This window comes from Erythranthe guttata, chromosome 7 (genome assembly GCF_056151865.1).
Source record: "Erythranthe guttata isolate IM_541 chromosome 7, IM_541, whole genome shotgun sequence".
In the NCBI taxonomy this organism is placed as follows: Eukaryota; Viridiplantae; Streptophyta; class Magnoliopsida; order Lamiales; family Phrymaceae; genus Erythranthe; species Erythranthe guttata.
Genome location: NC_142539.1, coordinates 11820785 through 11841188, shown reverse-complemented (window position 1 = coordinate 11841188; position 20404 = coordinate 11820785). Strand labels below are relative to the sequence as shown.

Genomic DNA, 20404 nt, shown 5'->3' with positions numbered 1-20404 from the left:
GATTAACAAGATGGCTCTTAAATGAGTTGGTTAATTCTAGCTTAATCCTCGTCATACATCTTTTCTTACATAATGCCTCGTGTACTATTTTAATTATGGTGCGTGGCTGGATGTTGACGTATGCATAGTTGAATTTTCACATGTCCATATCCTAATTTGGCGGAATGATGGATTAAAAAAATTAAGCTCGAGTAATACATGTAATAATATTTATATATAGGAATGGCATACGTGGATATATGATTAGTTTAAAATTCATCTGGTTATTTATATTGGGTGGATTTAAACCCTAAATCTACACATAATTAAACATGCAGCCATGTGTATATATGCTTAGTGGGTATTTATATAATTAAATTTAGAGTGCAAATTTAGACAGGATGGTCTGTTTTAATAACAAAATCGGATGCCATGGATGATTGACACGTGGATAATTTCAATTAAAATATAATTAATATTCTAACAATTGGAAAAAAAAGAGAAAAATGAAAAAAGAAAACTCCAGCAGAACCCGTAACCCCTCTAACCTTAATTATGATAGCGTGATCTATTAAGAGTTAGACTTAAAAGTGTGACATGTCAAAAATTAGTGGAATCCGATTTATATTAAATATCGGCTCATCCGCTCAGAATTTAATCTCTTAATATTCCAGATCGCGATCCGGGTGGGGGATCGCGATCTGGTTCCGCTCCAATTTCACCACTGTAAGACCCCCCAGATCGCGATCCGAGGTGCTGGATCGCGATCTGGGTCCTGTAATCTGCACAAAATTTGAAATTTAAACGGTGAGATAGAGATATTGAACCCTAAAAAATAAAAAAATGCAAGAAAAGACTAAAAACGAAAACGAAAGCAAGAAGAAAAGAAAAATGACACAGAATGAGCATTAATGGGGTGCCTCTCATTTAGCGCATGTTTTACAGTCGACGGCTCGACTTCTTTTGGATTTATTGGGAGAAAATTAGTGCGACACGCTCCACTTCCTCGGGAGCACCATTTGGATAGTAATGCTTAACTCGTTGCCCATTCACTTTGAACGATGGACCGTCTCGTCCTCGTATTTCGATAACTCCTTGTGGGGTTGTGCTCAGGACTACGAATGGTCCTGACCAACGGGACTTGAGCTTTCCTGGAAATAGTCGTAGCCGAGAATTAGCAGGACTTGAGTACCTGCCCGGAACTCTCGCTTTGTAATCCTTTTGTCATGCCACTTTTTCGTCTTTTCTTTGTAAATCTTGGCATTCTCGTAAGCATCGTTTCTGAACTGCTCCATTTCGTTGAGTTGAAGCAATCGACGATCACCGGTGGCTGTTTGATCAAAATTGAGCTTTTTGACTGCCCAATATGCTCGGTGCTCCAATTCCACTGGCAGGTGGCACGCTTTCCCATACACGAGTTTGTACGGAGACATCCCAATCAGTGTCTTGAATGCGGTTCGATAGGCCCAAAATGCATCATCGAGCTTCAACGCCCAATCTTTTCGGTTCGTGCTCACGGTCTTCTCCAGAATCTGTTTGATTTCTCGGTTTGACAACTCAGCAAGGCCATTTGTTTGCGGATGATAAGCTAGTGCAATTTTGTGTCGGATCCCCAACTTATTCGTGAGATTAGTGAGTAGTTTGTTGCAGAAGTGAGATCCTTCATCGCTAATGATCGCCCTAGGTGTCCCAAACCTTGAGAATATGTTCTTGTGGAAGAATTTGAGGACCGTACGAGCATCGTGGGCTGTGGTGGCAATTGCTTCGACCCATTTGGACACGTAGTCCACGGCAAGCAGAATGTATAACTTCCCGTTTGAAGAAGGGAATGGTCCCATGAAGTCTATGCCCCAAACATCGAAAAGCTCCACCTCTTGCATGTTGTTCAAAGGAATTTGGCTTTTGTTGGATAGGTTCCCTGTTCGTTGGCATCGATCACAACGTTTCACGAACTCGTAACTATCTCGGAATAGGGTTGGCCAAAAGAAGCCTGACTGCAGAACCTTGGCGGCTGTGCGAGATTCCCCGTCATGCCCGCCACAAGGTGAAGAGTGGCAATGTGTGAGAATCTCACGTACTTCTGTTTCCGGAACACATCTTCGGATGACACGATCGGGGCCGGTTCTGAAAAGCAACGGTTCGTCCCATAGATAGAAACGACTGTCGTGAAGGAATTTTTTCTTTTGGTGATAAGATAGATCGTCAGGAATGATTCCACTGGCCAAGAAGTTGGCCACATCAGCATACCACGGAGTGTGAGTACTAATGGCGAGCAGTTGCTCGTCTGGGAATGATTCCTGAATATTTCCTTCGGCTGGAACTTCTTCTAGTATGAGTCTGGAAAGATGATCTGCTACCACATTCTCGCTCCCCTTTTTTTCTCTGATTTCCAAGTCGAACTCCTGGAGTAGGAGTACCCATCTGATGAGTCGGGGCTTGGCGTCTTTCTTTGCGAACAAGTATCGAATAGCTGCGTGGTTGGTGTAAATGATCACCTGAGAGCCCAAAATATACGGTCTAAACTTGTCAACGGCATAAACGACAGCAAGCATTTCCTTTTCGGTCGTTGAATAGTTCTTCTGTGCCTGGTCAAGTGTACGACTCGAATAGTAGATGGCTTTGAAGATTTTGTCCCTCCTTTGTCCCAATACTGCACCTACAGCATAGTCGCTCACATCGCACATGATCTCGAATGGTTCCTCCCAATTGGGAGTAATCATAATCGGTGATTGGGTTAGCTTCCCCTTGAGAAACGTGAAAGCCTGCAAACAAGCAGAATCAAAATCAAAGACGGCTTCCTTCTCAAGAAAATGACATAATGGTTTTACTATTTTCGAAAAATCTTTAATAAATCTACGGTAAAACCCAGCATGCCCCAAAAAACTTCTAACCCCCTTGACATCCTTCGGTGGAGGCAATTTTTCAATCGTTTCGATTTTTGCCCTGTCCACCTCAAGACCTTTTTTTGAGACCTTGTGACCTAGAACAATACCTTCACGAACCATAAAATGACATTTTTCCCAATTTAATACAAGGTTCGTTTCTGTACATCTTTTCAAAACAAGTTATAGATTGTGCACACAATGATCGAAAGACGATCCAAACACAGAAAAATCATCCATAAACACCTCAAGAAATTCTTCTACCATATCGTGAAATATAGACATCATACATCGTTGAAAGGTAGCAGGCGCATTACACAAACCGAAAGGCATCCTACGAAATGCAAAAGTACCCCGAATAACCATCAAGAAAACAGTAATACTCGAAACCTCCTAGCCTGTCTAGCATTTGATCGATAAAGGGCAGGGGGAAATGGTCTTTTCTAGTGCCATCATTCAATAATCGGTAATCGAAACACACACGCCACCCAGTGACTGTCCTAGACGGAATAAGTTCATTTTTATCATTCACAATAACCGTCATCCCACCCCTTTTTGGCACAACCTGCACTGGACAGACCCACGGACTGTCAGAAATTGCATAAATCATACCTGGGCCTAACAGTTTTAAGACTTCTTTTTTGACTACCTCTTTCATTGACGGGTTTAACCGCCTCTGAGGTTGGACTCTCGGTTTATAGACGTCTTCCATTAGAATTTTGTGTTGAACAATAGACGGGCTAATTCCCTTAATATCCTCAATAGACCAACCTATAGCCGACCTATATTCTCTAAGGACCTCCAGCAGTGTGTTCGGCCTCGCTCAAACTAGAAGAAATAATCACCGGATAAGTCTTGTCTGCTCAAAGAAAAGCATAACAAAGAAAATCCGGTAATTGCTTCAATTCCAGTACGGGGGGCGTTTTCACACTAACTGGTTTCTCAGAGACGATTCCTACCTCATCTACGCCTAAAATCTCGGCACACTCAAGAAACAACACACAATCAAGCACATCATTTTCAATAGGAGTTTCAGGGGAGGGAGAATGCAAATCAATAGAATTAACAATGTAGTGCTCAACAGAATCACATAATTCATACGAATCAAAAAAGGAGGAAACACAGTCCTCGATCATGTCTATTCTACTGCAATGCTCAACATGCTCAGAGTGTTTAAATGCATCTGTCAAATTAAAAACAACTTCTTCCCCATTTACCCTAAGCATTAAAGATCCTAATTCCATATCAATCATCGCATTACCAGTGGCTAAGAATGGACGACCTAAAATGATTGGTGCTTCGTCATCTTCAGGCATTTCAAGTACCACAAAATCAACAGGCAAAATAAATTTATCTACTTTAACTAGCACATCTTCTACAATCCCATCGGGATATTTCAATGAACGATCAGCTAGTTGTAAAGTCATGCGAGTGCGGTTCAAATTTCCTAAGCCCAGTTTTAGAAACACAGACATAGGCATCAAATTAATACTTGCCCCCAAATCACATAAAGCTTTATCGAAAGTAGAATTTCCAATAATACAAGGAATACTGTAACTCCCTGGATCTTTCATTTTCGGTGGTAGTTTCGACTGAAGAATGGCATTGCAAGTTGCCGTGAGTGTCACTGGTATGTCTTATTCAATCCGAATTTTCTTGGATAGGACTTCCTTCATGAACTTGGTGTAGTTTGGCATTACCTCCAAGGCTTCTGCAAAAGGATGTTGATTCGAATCTGTTTGATCTTTTCAATGAAATTCTTCAATTGATCCTTGAACTTCTTCTTCTTCTGTCTTTCTGGAAAAGGAATAGAAGTTATCATAAGAGGGGGATTATCAGGAAAAGAAATGTTATTGGGCTTACTAGCCTCTTTTGTACTACTCCCTGAAATGGTGATTTCCGGCTCGACCGGGGTCGGTTGTACAGCTGGCCTTGGTGACTCGTCAGTCGGATAAGGAGGATCGGTCATTTGCAAACCACTTCGGGTGGTTATGGCTTGACAACTTTCTTTTGGATTGACTTTGGTATTGCTCGGAAATCCACCCTTTGCCATTGTGGACATGGATTGGGCGATTTGCCCTATTTGCTTCTCCATGTTCTTCATTGTTGATTTCAGGCCCTCCATTTCCTGTTCTTGTCGGTGAAGACGCTCGTCATACGTTGGCCCTCGTTGCTCTCTTTGATGGTTGAAATCGGAAGGTGGTTGTAGAGCATTCTTTGGATTGGCGTAGGAGAAGTTCTTGTGATTCCGAATTCCCGGGTGGTAATGAGTAGGGTTTTGGTTCTGATTGTTGGTTCCCCGAAAATTGTTGAATCGGTGGTTCATAAAGTGTGCCTGCTCCCAATCGTCATTTGTGGCTTGTGAAGTACTTGTTGCTGCTACTCGTTCGGTCTGTGGTCCTCGAACTGATAATTGGGCGACCTGATTTGATAGAGTAGCTAATTGTGCTGAAACTGCGGCTAAAGGATCGAGTTCGTGGACTCCGGCCACCTTTTGTATACCACTCCGTTCGGACGGCCAATGGTAAGCATTCTCACACATTCGCTCGACAATGTCTCGAGCGTCTGTGGGAGTCTTGTTTTGCAATGATCCACCTGAGGCAGCATCGACTAAAGATCTGGCTGGTTGATCAAGCCCATTGTAGAACAACTCTATTTGATCCCACGGGTTGATTCTGTGTTGAGGGCATTGTCGTAATAAGTCCTTGAATCTCTCCCAAGACTCGTGCATCGGCTCTTGGCTCATCTGTCTGAAATTGCCTACATCTCTTCGTAGTTGTGCGGTCTTCGAGGGTGGAAAGAATCGTGCCAGAAAGGCTTGTGATAATTCTTCCCAACAGGTGAGTGATCCTGGATTGAGACTCAGAAGCCAACTCTTCGCTTTGTCTCTGACAGAAAATGAGAATAGCTTCAACCGAATGGCATCATCGGAAACACCGTTAACTTTGATTGTGTCACAAATCTCCAAGAAATTGGCAAGATGGAGATTCGGATCCGCAGTGGCTGCTCCGGAGAATTGGTTCACCATGACCATGTTGATTTGCCCCGTCTTAAGCTTGAAGTTGTTTGCGGCTATCGTCGGTTTCCTGATTCCCGAATAGTTCTCATTCACAGCTGGAGTTCGGTATTCTCGCATTGTTCGCTCGGGTGGTAGGTTCGGTCTTGGCTGCTCGTGATCTCGTCCTGGCTCTCGATCGTACTCAAAGGCCAGGTGCTCTGGATTTCCTTGATCTTCGGCCATTGGTTCACTTTGTTGTTTGCGCGTGGCCCTTCGTCTTCGAAATGTCCTTTCAATCTCGGGATCGTAAGGTATGATTTCCAAATTTCGACTCCTAGGCATAACAAAGTGATTGGTTAAAATCAAGGTAAAACATCGAAAATAAAACAAGTAAATAGCTAAATTCATAATAAGATAATTGGTAACACTATCAACAAAGATAAAATCAAATTGGTCCCCGGCAACGGCGCCAAAAACTTGATACGCGTTTTCCTCACGTATAAATTACCGCAAGTATACCGTATCGCATTTTGCGGAACAGTGGTTCCGGATATCGATCCACAGGGACCTTGTAGATTCACATGCTGAGTAGTGTAATTATATTATCGTTATATTATCTAGCCGATCGTAAATATTTGGAAAGGTGAGAAACCCTAATTTAAAAGCGTGCAAGATCGTAAACATGCAAATATAGAATATACGTAAATAAAGTAACGACAACTCAACGCGGGGGACTTCGATTTAAAGGGTACTTCTAGGGCCAAATCCACCTATGTATAATCAACAACGATCTACAAATCCGTTATCTAATGCCACATTCCTATTCGTTAACCCAGACGCTAATGTACTCTAACTCCCGTCTCCAATGTAGTTAGAGTCTACCCACTGATCCGACGTCTCCGTTCAGAACCTGCTATTAAGGGAGCATTTAGGCCAAGACCTTAAGGGCTACCCGAAGTGCATCACGTCTCCGTTTCCACACTCCGAGCTATGTTTTCCTAACTTCAAACAAGAAATCCTCTCTCGAGTTCATTCCTATTTAATATCAATCTGAGAGCTGATCAAACAATCAGAAGCATTTAATACAGAAAAACATAAACGAAATCAAAACACGACAAATAGATAACAGAAATGACGATCAAAATCAATATATACAAGGCTTCATTACCCTAGAAGAAAATGTTCTTAGTTCATAACAAACATAGTATCAAAAGAATTCACAAAGGAAATGAAGAACAAAACGTAAAGAAATTGCGTAAGAAAAACCCAAGTCGGAACCCCCGTTGATGATTCCCGCGAAGAACTGTCGAAAACCGTAAAAAGTCGAAGAAGAAATGAAGAATGAAAGGGCCTTTCTATTTATAGTGAAATGCAAAGCTTCCTCAAGAAGCTTTGCAAAACAAAATATCTTCATCAAAAGGCGTGCCCAGATCGTGATCTGGGTTGTTTGGATCGCGATCTGGCAGCCTCGGGGAACTGCCCACCGCCATGCCAGATCGTGATCCAGAATGTGTATCGCGATCTGGATCTTGACCCATTTCAGCACTGTAAGACCCCCCAGATCGCGATCTGATTTGCTGGATTGCGATCTGGATCTTGATCAATTTTCTCTCTGTGATAACCCCAGATCGCGATCCAGAGATGTCAGATCGCGATCTGGGTCTTCTTGGCCGCAAAATTGGCTTGAAAATTCGGTTTCGCTTTCAAATGGCTTCGACTCGGCAAAAATACCTAATAAAACCCTGAAATAGAAATAAAACAAGAAACGCAATAATGTAAACAAATAAAGCCAAAACTCGGACGAACGAAGACCAAAACTCGAATATTTGATAAGCGAAAATCGTGCAAAACGAACACTTATTACGAAGCGCAAAGGTACGCAATTAATTGTTTAATATATGTCGGGCATGTGATTATGTGATTTAAACTTGTTTAATTCGCATAAAATTTTTGTTTTCCGATGCGTACACGTGTCCGATTCCCAACAGTGGTATCAGAGCTCGTTGCGAAATTAATTGCGTCGTTTTAATATGCTATTATTTTGATGCATGTTCGATTTATTAAAGTAGCGATTGTTGTATTATGTAATTGGGAGTTTTCGAAAGTTTAAAATATTTTTGAAATATTTTTTAGAATTTTTCCGGCTTTAAAATTGTTTAAAATTGGAAAGTCGGATCTTAAATTTTATTTAAAACGTCGGTTTTTAATTTGTTCGGATCGAACCGGTCGAACCGGCCGGTTCGATGGTTGTGTGCGATCCAATTGACCGAATCCACGTGGATTCGGGTCGGTCAGACCGGTTCTCGGTCCGACTGATCCGGCCCACTAATTTGGGTCAACTGGACCGGGCATAACCGAACCGTTTCGGTCCGAACCGGTTCACTGAAAAAAAAAATTATTTCAGATTTCCAAAATTAAACTTAAAATAAATTGATTTTAATTTTCAGAAAATTATTTTCGGATAATCGGATCAACAATCATCTATTTTAGTAAATAGGTGTTAGATTAATAAATTAATTTAAATTGTTAAATTGATTTTATATAATAGAACACACATATAATATTGATTATACTTCAACTTAATTAATAGTACCTCAACATTATTTGATTGATTTATGCTAGTTGAGGTCCTATAATTATTTTGAAAAATTCGATAATTAATTAATGTAATTAATTATATAGTTAGGTCGTATGTTCCTCTTAGGACAATATGCGTTTCCATATACCTTTCGAGAACATAGATGTATGAATCACATAGACCAATCCGAACCTTCTGATAAGAATAAACATTTTAATAAGATCCCTCATTTTTAATCTATTAAGAATTATTTCAAGCTATAAAGAAAAACCAATTTGTTGAATTTTTCTTTCCTTCTGCCAACGGTTGAATTATGTGTAGGCCTTTACTGTAGTGCAGTAAGTCGTGTTAGCGGGGAGTGCTACGGTAAAGTAAGTTGTAATTCAATTGACATAACGATGAAGGTAGCCATAGAAAAGGGTTATGCTAGATTAACGTGGTCGGCTAGATTAACTAGGGACTGCATTAGTTTGGCATAATTAAGGTCTATGAGCATCTTTGATTGGTAGGTTAGACTTGACACACGACGATTTTGAATTCGCGAGATTAACTTAGGTCATTATCAAGTGTGAGGAAAATTAATTTAGAGTCATATTGTGGATATGATTGATTGTGATCTACCTTTGGACAAATATAATCGGGATAGATTAACTACGGGTTATATTTGTCTATTGGAGCTAAAGCCCATTAAAGAAAAATCGGTTTTCTCGTTTGTCTACTAGACGGAAGTGGAACTCGATAAAATTAGTGGGAGAACAATTAAATAACATAAGTCCAAACATTTAATTGTAAAATTCATTTAATACGAATCTCTAATAATCCTCTTCTCTTAACCTCTCAGATAATCATGCCTAAGAATCCTTTAATGTCAATCCTCGGCAATAAACTCAATCGCCCTAATTACCTAGATTGGTTGCATAGTCTTAAGCTTGTGCTAACCGTTGAGGGGCGTCTCTATGTTCTTAACGAGAGACTTCCTGCCACTAAACCTGCCACAGCGACTGATGCTGAAAACGAAACTTATGAAGCATGGAAGAAAGATGGCACGAATGCTAGGTGTTATATGATAGCCGCCATGGAGCCTGCGCTTGCGAGGAAATATGAGTCTCACTTACATGCTTTCGACATCAAGGCTCATCTCGATAGCATGTATAGTGAGAATATTAGGGCATCGAGGTACGCTGCTACAAAGGAGTTGATCACGGTGAGACTGCACGAAGGGACTCTGGTCCACGAGCACTGTCTCAAAATGATCACTCTCCTTGAAAAGCTAGTAAATCTCGATGTCACCCTCCCTACCGAGCTCTCGTTGGATTTGATGATGTTATCTATTCCTAGTTCCTATGAATCGTTCATAGTGAACTTCAACATGAACAAACTAGATCCTCCCTTGGATGACTTAATGAACATGTTGGTCGGTTTCGAGTCCACCATTAAGAAAGAGAAGTCTGTTCTCATTGCTGCTACTTCTGGAAAGAAGAGTTCTTCCCAAAAGAAGAGAAAGGAAAGATTTCCCTTCCCAAACAGTAAGTTCGAAGTGGGTGAAGGTAGTGGGGGCCCCAAGGCAAAGGTCAGCAAGCAAGTTGATGATGCTTGCCATCATTGTGGAAAGAAAGGACATTGGCGCCGCAACTGCAAGGCTTGCCTAAAGAAGAAAAGTTCTGAAAATTGTACGAATTTCATTGACGTAAATTTGTCTGTCAATTCTTCTTCTTGGGTATTGGATACGAGCTGTGGCTCACACTTATGTAATGATTTGCAGCTCATGACAAGAAGTAGAAAGCTTAGAGCAGGTGAGACCTACCTAAGGATGGGGAATGGAGCAAGAGTTGTTGCTGAAGCCATTGGCACAATTTACTTAAATGTTTTGTATTCTAGTTTTCCTATTGTTTTGAACGATTGTTTATTTGTTCCGTCTCTCATTAGAAAACTATTTTCTATTCCTGCATTAGACATTGAAGGTTTTACTTTTGTTTTTGGAAATTCGATTTGCATTATATAAAGGGATGAAAATTTGATTTGCAAGGGACGACTATTAAACAACTTGTATGAACTAAATCCAAGTGAAATACCTATTAATGTTATATCAGCAAAACGTAAGGAGATAGATCAAAACCCCGCACTATTGGAGTAGGTGACCAACAAGCCAACTTTTGGCTGTGGTCTTTCGTATTTATTATGGTAATAAACGAACCTTTATTCGTATTAATGATAAAACACCTTGGCATTCTATATCTTTGTCCCTTTGTCACAAGCATAGATATAGTCCTTACAGTTATTACAAGTACTAGTAATTGATCGTTAGGATCGTGAGATATTTACTCAAGTATTATAACTGTTAAACGTGTTCCTAGTCGAAGGGTTACGCCACTAATGAGGATATCGGCCTTTCCCATTAAGAGACTAGCACTTAGTGTATGTGTACTGCATCTCATCAGTAAACGGTATTGTGATATCGGCATGCACAAGTGGGTGCTCGTAAGTTGACGAGTTCACTGAACTCCCTCACCCTAGAAATCTCTAAGTGGTTCCCAATAATCGAGTAGAGATATCTATGGTATAGTTGTACACCATTAGTCCTTATGACCTAGACATCACCGTGACTTCACTAGAGGACCAGCTGTATCGTGACCTGTCCCTGAGTTCCACCGAGGACCATCCCAAGGGCCAGTGTTCGTGCAGTCCGAAATCTAGTGGGAGGTCTGTGCATTGTAGTCGGGGATTCGATCGCTAGAATAGTCTTGGATGTCCTGTGTGTTCTGAAAGTTTGTAATCATTCTAAGTCTCTGGCCAGAGCTGACTAAGTGATGATTAGAGAATTCGATTCTCTAAGTCATGCACGTAAGGATTACAACACTTGGAACGATCGCACCGTCATCGAACATATAAAGAGGTCTCGATGAACCAATGCCTCTAGTTCGATCGGGACATATGAATCGAAGGGACCGTACTGTACGTTAACTATATCTGAAGGTTCTTGCAGGCACTTCATTTGTATCTAGGGAATCATGACGCGTAGTTGCTAGACGCCAATCTTGATTCGTTGGGTGATTAAGATGAAACGAGCTTCATCTTAATCGTAACTCTAAGGGACGAGTTTTGACCGCAAAGAGTTGTGGGCCCACGGCTAGCTTACACCTGAACCATCGAGGGTCACACTGCTCGTGTACATGAGATCTTTGAATAAACGGTCAGAGATAAAATAGTTTATCTTTGCATGATTGGAAGTCAATATGATTGGATCCAACATTCGTAATCTGGAATTATGAATGAGAATAAGAAAAGGAAAAGAATAGGCGAACGTGTTAGTGAACTTTCTAAATCGGGAAGTTTCCAAATTTAGAAAGTGCACTGAACTAGGGTTTCCACTTTTGGAAAGTTGGAAAATGAGAGTTGACACTCGTAATGACGAGGATATTATAATGATTCCGAAAATGTAATTGTTGCAATTTTCCGATCATTGAATTGAGAGAGACAAGCGAGTAAAAGAACTAACGAGCTTAAGCAGTTGGGCCCGGTCCAACTTAAGCCCGTTAGGGTTTTATGCAAGACATATAAATACTTGATTTATAGGTCTTGCACACACACAACTAAGAGAACACACGTTTATAACCCTAGCCGTTGCCTCTCTCGATCAGCCACCCTCTCCCACGGCCACCACCACCGCGCCGTCGCCGGAAATTCGCCGGAATCGGCCACCCGTTGGCCGATCTCTTTCGGTATTCCTTTCCTTCTTTCTTTTCTTCCGTTATTCTGACTATTACGTGTCTAGTGCCACGTGTTTAGTAGATCGAAGTATACGAGGTGAAATCCAAGAGGAGGAAGATCGAAGAATCGAAGATGCGAGAAGGCAATTCCGAAAAACTGCTCTCGGATTTTCTGCGCTGCCCAGCGAGAAAATTCGCCATAAATCAACCGGTCATCCGATGGACGTGAAATTTTGACAGCAGATTCACGACTCATAAATCTACCATCGTCCAGAAGGAATTGTTCATCCAGTAAATACGCATGGAGATACTGAAGTCGGAGCAAGGCTGTAATTTCAGATCAGCAAACATGTTGGATCAATAGGAGTGGGAAGAGCAGCTAGCCATCTTCTCTGCGCGTGAATCACATGCGCCGCCGTGAGCTGTCTCACCGCCGCTGCTGCTGCACCGTTGCTGCCCCGATTGTACGGATTGGTTTCCGTAGCAATCTCGACGTGCTAAACGATCCTACCTCACGCTTCAAGAGGTAAATAATCGAAACCCTAGTTTCGATTTGAGTTTCGTTTAAACCTATGTACATGTATTCATGTTTGTCTCGTATGATTTTATGTGATTATGTGAAATCGATTTAAATCATTGCGAGCATGTTATTTGGTTTAAACGCGAGCATGTTAATTGATTTAAATTCGGTTAAATTTATTAGCATGTATGTTGTTTTTAATTTCGCTGGAAGCGCAAAGGTACGCAATTAATTGATTTAATTTGTCGGGCATGTTCTATGTGCGTTTTAAACTCGTTTAATTCGCATAAATTTTTGTTTTCCGCTGCGTATGCGTGCCCGAAACCCAACAGTGGTATTAGAGCTCGTTGCGCAATTAATTGCGTTCGTTTTAATATGCATGTTCGATTTATTAAAGTAGTGATAGTCGTATTATATAATTGGGAGTTTTTGTAAGTTTAAATATTTTTGAAATATTGTTTAGAATTTTTCCAGCTTTAAAATTGTTTAAAATTGGAAAATCGGATCTGAAATTGTTTTAAAACATCGGTTTTTTAATTGTTCGGATCGAACCGGTCGAACCGGCCGGTTCGATGGTTGTGCACGATTTGGTTGACCGAATCCACGTGGATTCGGGTCGGTCAGACCGGTTCCCGGTCCGACTGACCCGGCCCACTGATTTGGGTCAGCTGGACCGGGCAGAACCGGACCGCTTCGGTCCGAACCGGTCAGACCGGTCGGCCGAACCGGTTCACTGAAAATAAAAAAAATAAAAATTTTTTTTTTTTTTTTATTTCAGATTTCTAAAATTAAACTTAAAACAAATTGACTTTAATTTTTGGAAAATTATTTTCAATTAATCCCAATTAGATAATTGGATCGACAATCATCTATTTTAGTAAATAGGTGTTAGATTAATTAAATTGATTTAAATTGTTAAATTGATTTCAACTAATAGAACACATATATAATATTGATTATAGTTCAACTTAATTAATAGTACCTCAACATTATTTGAATGATTTATGCTAGTTGAGGTTCTATAATTATTTTGAAAAACCCGATAATTAATTAATGTAATTAATTATATAGTTAGGTCGTATGTTCCTCTTAGGACAATATGCGTTTCCATATACCTTTAGAGAACATAGATGTAGGAATCACATAGACCAATCCAAAACCTTCTGATGAGATAAAACATTTTAATAAAAATCCCTCATTCTTAATTTAATTAAGAATCATTTCAAGCTATAAAGAAAAACCCAATCTGTTGAGTTATTTCTTTCCTTCTGCCAACGGTTGGATTATGTGTAGCCCTTTGCTGTAGTGCAGTAAGCCGTGTTAGCGGGGAGTGCTATGGTAGAGTAAGCTGTAATTCAATTGACATATCGATGAAGGTAGCCATAGAAAAGGGTTATGTTGGATTAACGTGGTCGGCTAGATTAACTAGGGACTGCATTAGTTTGGCATAATCAAGTTCTATGAGCATCTTTGATTGGTAGGTTAGACTTGACACACGACAATTTTGATATTCGCGAGATTAACTTAGGTCATTATCAAGTGTGAGGAAAATTAATTTAGGGTCATATTGTGGATATGATTGATTGTGATCTACCTTTGGGCAAATATAATCGGGCTAGATTAACTACGGGTTATATTTGTCTATTGGACCTAAAGCCCATTAAGAAAAATCAGTTTTCTCGTTTGTCTACTAGAGGGAAGTAGAACTCGATAAAATTAGTGGGAGAACAATTAAATAACATAAGTCCAAACATTTAATTGTAACAATCATTTAACGCGAATCTCTAATAATCCTCTTCTCTATATGTCTCAGATAATCATGTCTATGAATCCCATAATGTCAATCCTCGACAATAAACTCAATGGCCCTAATTACCTAGATTGGTTGCGTAGTCTTAAGCTTGTGCTAACTGTTGAGGGGCGTCTCTATGTTTTGAACGAGAGACTTCCCGCCACTATACCTGCCACAGCGACTGATGCTGAAAAGGAAACTTATGAAGTTTGGAAGAAAGATGACACTCATGCTAGGTGATATATGATAGCCGCCATGGAGCCCGCGCTTGCGAGGAAATATGAGTCTCACATGCATGCTTTCGATATAAAGGCTCATCTCGATAGCATGTATAGTGAGAATATTAGGGCATCGAGGTACATTGTTACAAAGGAGTTGATCACAGTGAGACTGCGCGAAGGGACTTCGGTCCACGAGCACTCTCTCAAAATGATCACCCTCCTTGAAAAGCTAGTGAATCTCGATGTCACCCTCCCTGCCGAGCTCTCGTTGGATTTGATCCTGTTGTCTCTTCCTAGTTCCTATGAATCGTTCATAGTGAACTTCAACATGAACAAACTAGATCCTCCCTTGGATGAGTTAATGAACATGTTGGTCAGCTTCGAGTCCACCATTAAGAAAGAGAAGTCTGTTCTCATTGCTGCTACTTCTGGAAAGAAGAGTTCTTTCCAAAAGAAGAGAAATGAAAGAGTTCCCTTTCCAAACAGCAAGTTCGAAGTGGGTGAAGGTAGTGGGGGCCCCTAAGGCGAAATTCAGCAAAACGTAAGGAGATAGGTCAAAACCCCGCACAACTTTGGCACGCTAGACTAGGTCATGTCTCTTTAAGAAGGATGAACGATTTTGTCAGTGAAGGATTGTTCTCTTTGGAGGACGTGAAATCACTACAAACTTGTGAATCTTGCCTTAAAGGGAAAATGACCAAGTCACCCTACAAAGTGAAAATGGAACGAGCCGAGGGTCTTTTGGATTTGATCCATACAGACGTATGTGGTCCACTAAGTGTTAGTGCGAAGGGTGGATATAACTACTTCGCTACCTTTACCGACGATTATTCTAGGTATGGGTATGTGTACTTGATGAAGTACAAGTCTGAAACATTTGAAAAGTTCAAGGATTTTAGACACGAAGTGGAAAAGCAACTCGGACGAAGTATTAAGAAGCTACGATCCGATCGTGGTGGAGAATACTTGAGCATCGAGTTCATTGACTATCTAAAAGAGAATGGGATACAATCCCAATGGACTCCACCGGGAACTCCTCAACTTAATGGAGTCTCCGAACGTCGGAATCGAACTTTATTAGATATGGTTCGATCAATGATGGGGTTCACAAACTTACAGGCATACTTGTGGGGTCATGCACTTCGTACTGCCGCGTATTTGCTGAATAGAGTTAACACCAAAGCAGTTAAATCCACACCTTATGAACTTTGGCATTCCCGGAAACCCAACTACAAACATATTAGGATATGGGGTTGTCCCGCTTATGTGAAGCGATTAGTGGGAGATAAGTTGGATAGTAAATCCGACTTGTGCTATTTTGTGGGCTATCCCGAAGACTCGATGGGATACGAGTTCTACTATGTCAAAGAAGCAAAGACGTTTGTTTCGAGAAATGCCACCTTTTTGGAAAGGGAGTTTCTATCCGATAGAAAGGGCAGCATGATAGAACTTGAAGTAGTTCAAGAACCACAAAATGAAGTTCAAACGCAAGAACAAGCAATCGAACCAATACAACAAACCACTAATATACCTCCTGAACCTACGGTACGTAGATCCGAAAGAGTTCGGAAAATGCCAGATAGGTTATTCCTCCTCGAAAATGACGAAGATCATGTTGATCTTGGACGAGATCCAAGAACATACAATGAGGCCGTATCGGATGCGGACATGGGACATTGGCTAACTGCCATGAAATCAGAAATGGACTCCATGTACTCCAACAAGGTATGGACCTTGGTAGATCCACCCAAAGGAATTGTTCCTATAGGCTGCAAGTGGATCTATAAGAAGAAAATAGGAGTGGATGGAAAGGTATCGACCTATAAAGCTAGATTGGTAGCAAAAGGATACACTCAAAGGCAAGGTGTTGACTATGAGGAAACCTTTTCGCCAGTCGCGATGCTGAAGTCCATTAGGATTTTGCTGGCCATAGTTGCGTGGTACGACTACGAGATATGGCAAATGGATGTGAAGACCGCATTCCTTAATGGAGATATTGAGGAAGAAATTTACATGGCGCAGCCGGAAGGTTTCATATCTTCTGGAAGTGAGCAAAAGGTTTGCAAGCTCCAGCGGTCCATTTATGGATTGAAGCAAGCATCCCGTAGTTGGAACATTAGGTTAGACTCAACTATCAAAGAGTTTGATTTTGAGAAGAATCCGGAGGAACCTTGTGTATACAAGAAGGTTAGTGGGAGGGCAGTGATATTTTTAGTGCTTTACGTTGATGACATTCTACTCATTGGGAATGACGTAGGAATGCTGCAACAAACGAAAGCATGGTTGTCCACACGTTTCTCAATGAAGGATTTGGGAGAAACATCTTAAGTATTGGGAATACGCATCTATAGAGATAGAGCAAGGAAGATGCTTGGCTTATCCCAAAGCCTGTACATAGACACCGTTATGAAACGGTTTAGCATGGAAGAATCCAAGAAGGGATTCTTGCCAATGTCCCATGGGGTTCGTCTCTCGAAATCTATGTGTCCGCAAACACCTAGTGAAATCGAGGAGATGAAAAGGACGCCTTATGCTTCTGTCATAGGAAGCATGCTATGTACGAGACCCGATATTGCGTATGCTGTGAGTGTCACAAGCAGATATCAGTCTAACCCCGGCCCGGCTCACTGGAAAGCCGTGAAAGATATCCTCAAGTACTTGCGAAGAACTAAGGATATATTTTTGGTCTATGGGGGTGCCGAGTTGAAATTAGAGGGTTTTACCGACTCTAGTTTTCAATCGGACGTGGACGACTCAAAGTCGAATTCTGGATTTATATTCACGTTGAATGGTGGTGCCGTGTGTTGGAAGAGTTCCAAGCAAAGCACGACGGCCGATTCCACTACCGAAGCGGAATACATTGCAGCGTCTGAAGCTGCAAAAGAAGGGACTTGGATAAGGAAATTCATCCAAGAGTTGGGTGTCATTCCTGATGCTAGTGATCCAGTACCGTTGTACTGTGATAACACCGGAGCCGTGGCGGAAGCTAAGGAGCCACGATCTCATCAGAAGTCGAAGCATATTCTGAGGAAGTATCACGTGATCCGAGAGATCATTGATAGAGGTGAAGTTAAGGTTGAACGAGTCACCTCGGAAGAGAACGTTGCAGACCCCTTCACGAAGCCTTTACCGAGATCGGTCCATGAGAAACATCGAGAGTCGATGGGATTGCGATTTATGGGTAGTTGGCTTTAGGTCAAGTGGGAGATTGTTGGAGTAGGTGACCAACAAGCCAACTTTTGGTTGTGGTCTTTCGTATTTATTATGGTAATAAACGAACCTTTATTCGTATTAATGATAAAACACCTTGGCATTCTATATCTTTGTCCCTTTGTCACAAGCATAGATATAGTCCTTACAGTTATTACAAGTACTAGTAATTGATCGTTAGGATCGTGAGATATTTACTCAAGTATTATAACTGTTAAACGTGTTCCTAGTCGAAGGGTTACGCCACTAATGAGGATATCGGCCTTTCCCATTAAGAGACTAGCACTTAGTGTATGTGTACTGCATCTCATCAGTAAACGGTATTGTGATATCGGCATGCACAAGTGGGTGCTCGTAAGTTGACGAGTTCACTGAACTCCCTCACCCTAGAAATCTCTAAGTGGTTCCCAATAATCGAGTAGAGATATCTATGGTATAGTTGTACACCATTAGTCCTTATGACCTAGACATCACCGTGACTTCACTAGAGGACCAGCTGTATCGTGACCTGTCCCTGAGTTCCACCGAGGACCATCCCAAGGGCCAGTGTTCGTGCAGTCCGAAATCTAGTGGGAGGTCTGTGCATTGTAGTCGGGGATTCGATCGCTAGAATAGTCTTGGATGTCCTGTGTGTTCTGAAAGTTTGTAATCATTCTAAGTCTCTGGCCAGAGCTGACTAAGTGATGATTAGAGAATTCGATTCTCTAAGTCATGCACGTAAGGATTACAACACTTGGAACGATCGCATCGTCATCGAACATATAAAGAGGTCTCGATGAACCAATGCCTCTAGTTCGATCGGGACATATGAATCGAAGGGACCGTACTGTACGTTAACTATATCTGAAGGTTCTTGCAGGCACTTCATTTGTATCTAGGGAATCATGACGCGTAGTTGCTAGACGCCAATCTTGATTCGTTGGGTGATTAAGATGAAACGAGCTTCATCTTAATCGTAACTCTAAGGGACGAGTTTTGACCGCAAAGAGTTGTGGGCCCACGGCTAGCTTACACCTGAACCATCGAGGGTCACACTGCTCGTGTACATGAGATCTTTGAATAAACGGTCAGAGATAAAATAGTTTATCTTTGCATGATTGGAAGTCAATATGATTGGATCCAACATTCGTAATCTGGAATTATGAATGAGAATAAGAAAAGGAAAAGAATAGGCGAACGTGTTAGTGAACTTTTTAAATCGGGAAGTTTCCAAATTTAGAAAGTGCTCTGAACTAGGGTTTCCACTTTTGGAAAGTTGGAAAATGAGAGTTGACACTCGTAATGACGAGGATATTATAATGATTCTGAAAATGTAATTGTTGCAATTTTCCGATCATTGAATTGAGAGAGACAAGCGAGTAAAAGAACTAACGAGCTTAAGCAGTTGGGCCCGGTCCAACTTAAGCCCGTTAGGGTTTTATGCAAGACATATAAATACTTGATTTATAGGTCTTGCACACACACAACTAAGAGAACACACGTTCATAACCCTAGCCGTTGCCTCTCTCGATCAGCCACCCTCTCCCACGGCCACCACCACCGCGCCGTCGCCGGAAATTCGCCGGAATCGGCCACCCGTTGGCCGATCTCTTTCGGTATTCCTTTCCTTCTTTCTTTTCTTCCGTTATTCTGACTATTACGTGTCTAGTGCCACGTGTTTAGTAGATCGAAGTATACGAGGTGAAATCCAAGAGGAGGAAGATCGAAGAATCGAGGATGCGAGAAGGCAATTCCGAAAAACTGCTCTCGGATTTTCTGCGCTGCCCAGCGAGAAAATTCGCCATAAATCAACCGGTCATCCGATGGACGTGAAATTTTGACAGCAGCTTCACGACTCATAAATATACCATCGTCCAGAAGGAATTGTTCATCCAGTAAATACGCATGGAGATACTGAAGTCGGAGCAAGGCTGTAATTTCAGATCAGCAAACATGTTGGATCAATAGGAGTGGGAAGAGCAGCTAGCCATCTTCTCTGCGCGTGAATCACATGCGCCGCCGTGAGCTGTCTCACCGCCGCTGCTGCTGCACCATTGCTGCCCCGATTGTACGGATTGGTTTCCGTAGCAATCTCGACGTGCTAAACGATCCTACCTCACGCTTCAAGAGGTAAATAATCGAAACCCTAGTTTCGATTTGAGTTTCGTTTAAACCTATGTATATGTATTCATGTTTGTCTCGTATGATTTTATGTGATTATGTGAAATCGATTTAAATCATTGCGAGCATGTTATTTGGTTTAAACGCGAGCATGTTAATTGATTTAAATTCGGTTAAATTTATTAGCATGTATGTTGTTTTTAATTTCGCTGGAAGCGCAAAGGTACGCAATTAATTGATTTAATTTGTCGGGCATGTTCTATGTGCGTTTTAAACTCGTTTAATTCGCATAAATTTTTGTTTTCCGCTGCGTATGCGTGCCCGAAACCCAACACGCACAACTTTGGCACGCTAGATTAGGTCACGTCTCTTTAAGTAGGATGTACGATTTTGTTAGTGAAGGATTGTTCTCTTTAG

The 20404-nt window shown here is 41.3% G+C and overlaps 1 protein-coding gene across 1 annotated transcript; it reads right to left on the bottom strand.

The window, feature by feature from the left end:
- Positions 1 to 3724: 3724 nt before the first annotated feature.
- LOC148769705 (uncharacterized) lies at positions 3725 to 4435 on the bottom strand. Its single transcript, XM_088820301.1, has one exon. The coding sequence runs from the start codon at positions 4433 to 4435 to the stop codon at positions 3725 to 3727; it is 711 nt and encodes a 236-aa protein (XP_088676427.1).
- Positions 4436 to 20404: the final 15969 nt, after the last annotated feature.

What these genes read in the sequence shown, in the direction of transcription:
- LOC148769705 (XM_088820301.1), bottom strand. Translation starts at nt 4,435, where the DNA reads ATGAAAGATCCAGGGAGTTACAGTATTCCTTGTATTATTGGAAATTCT.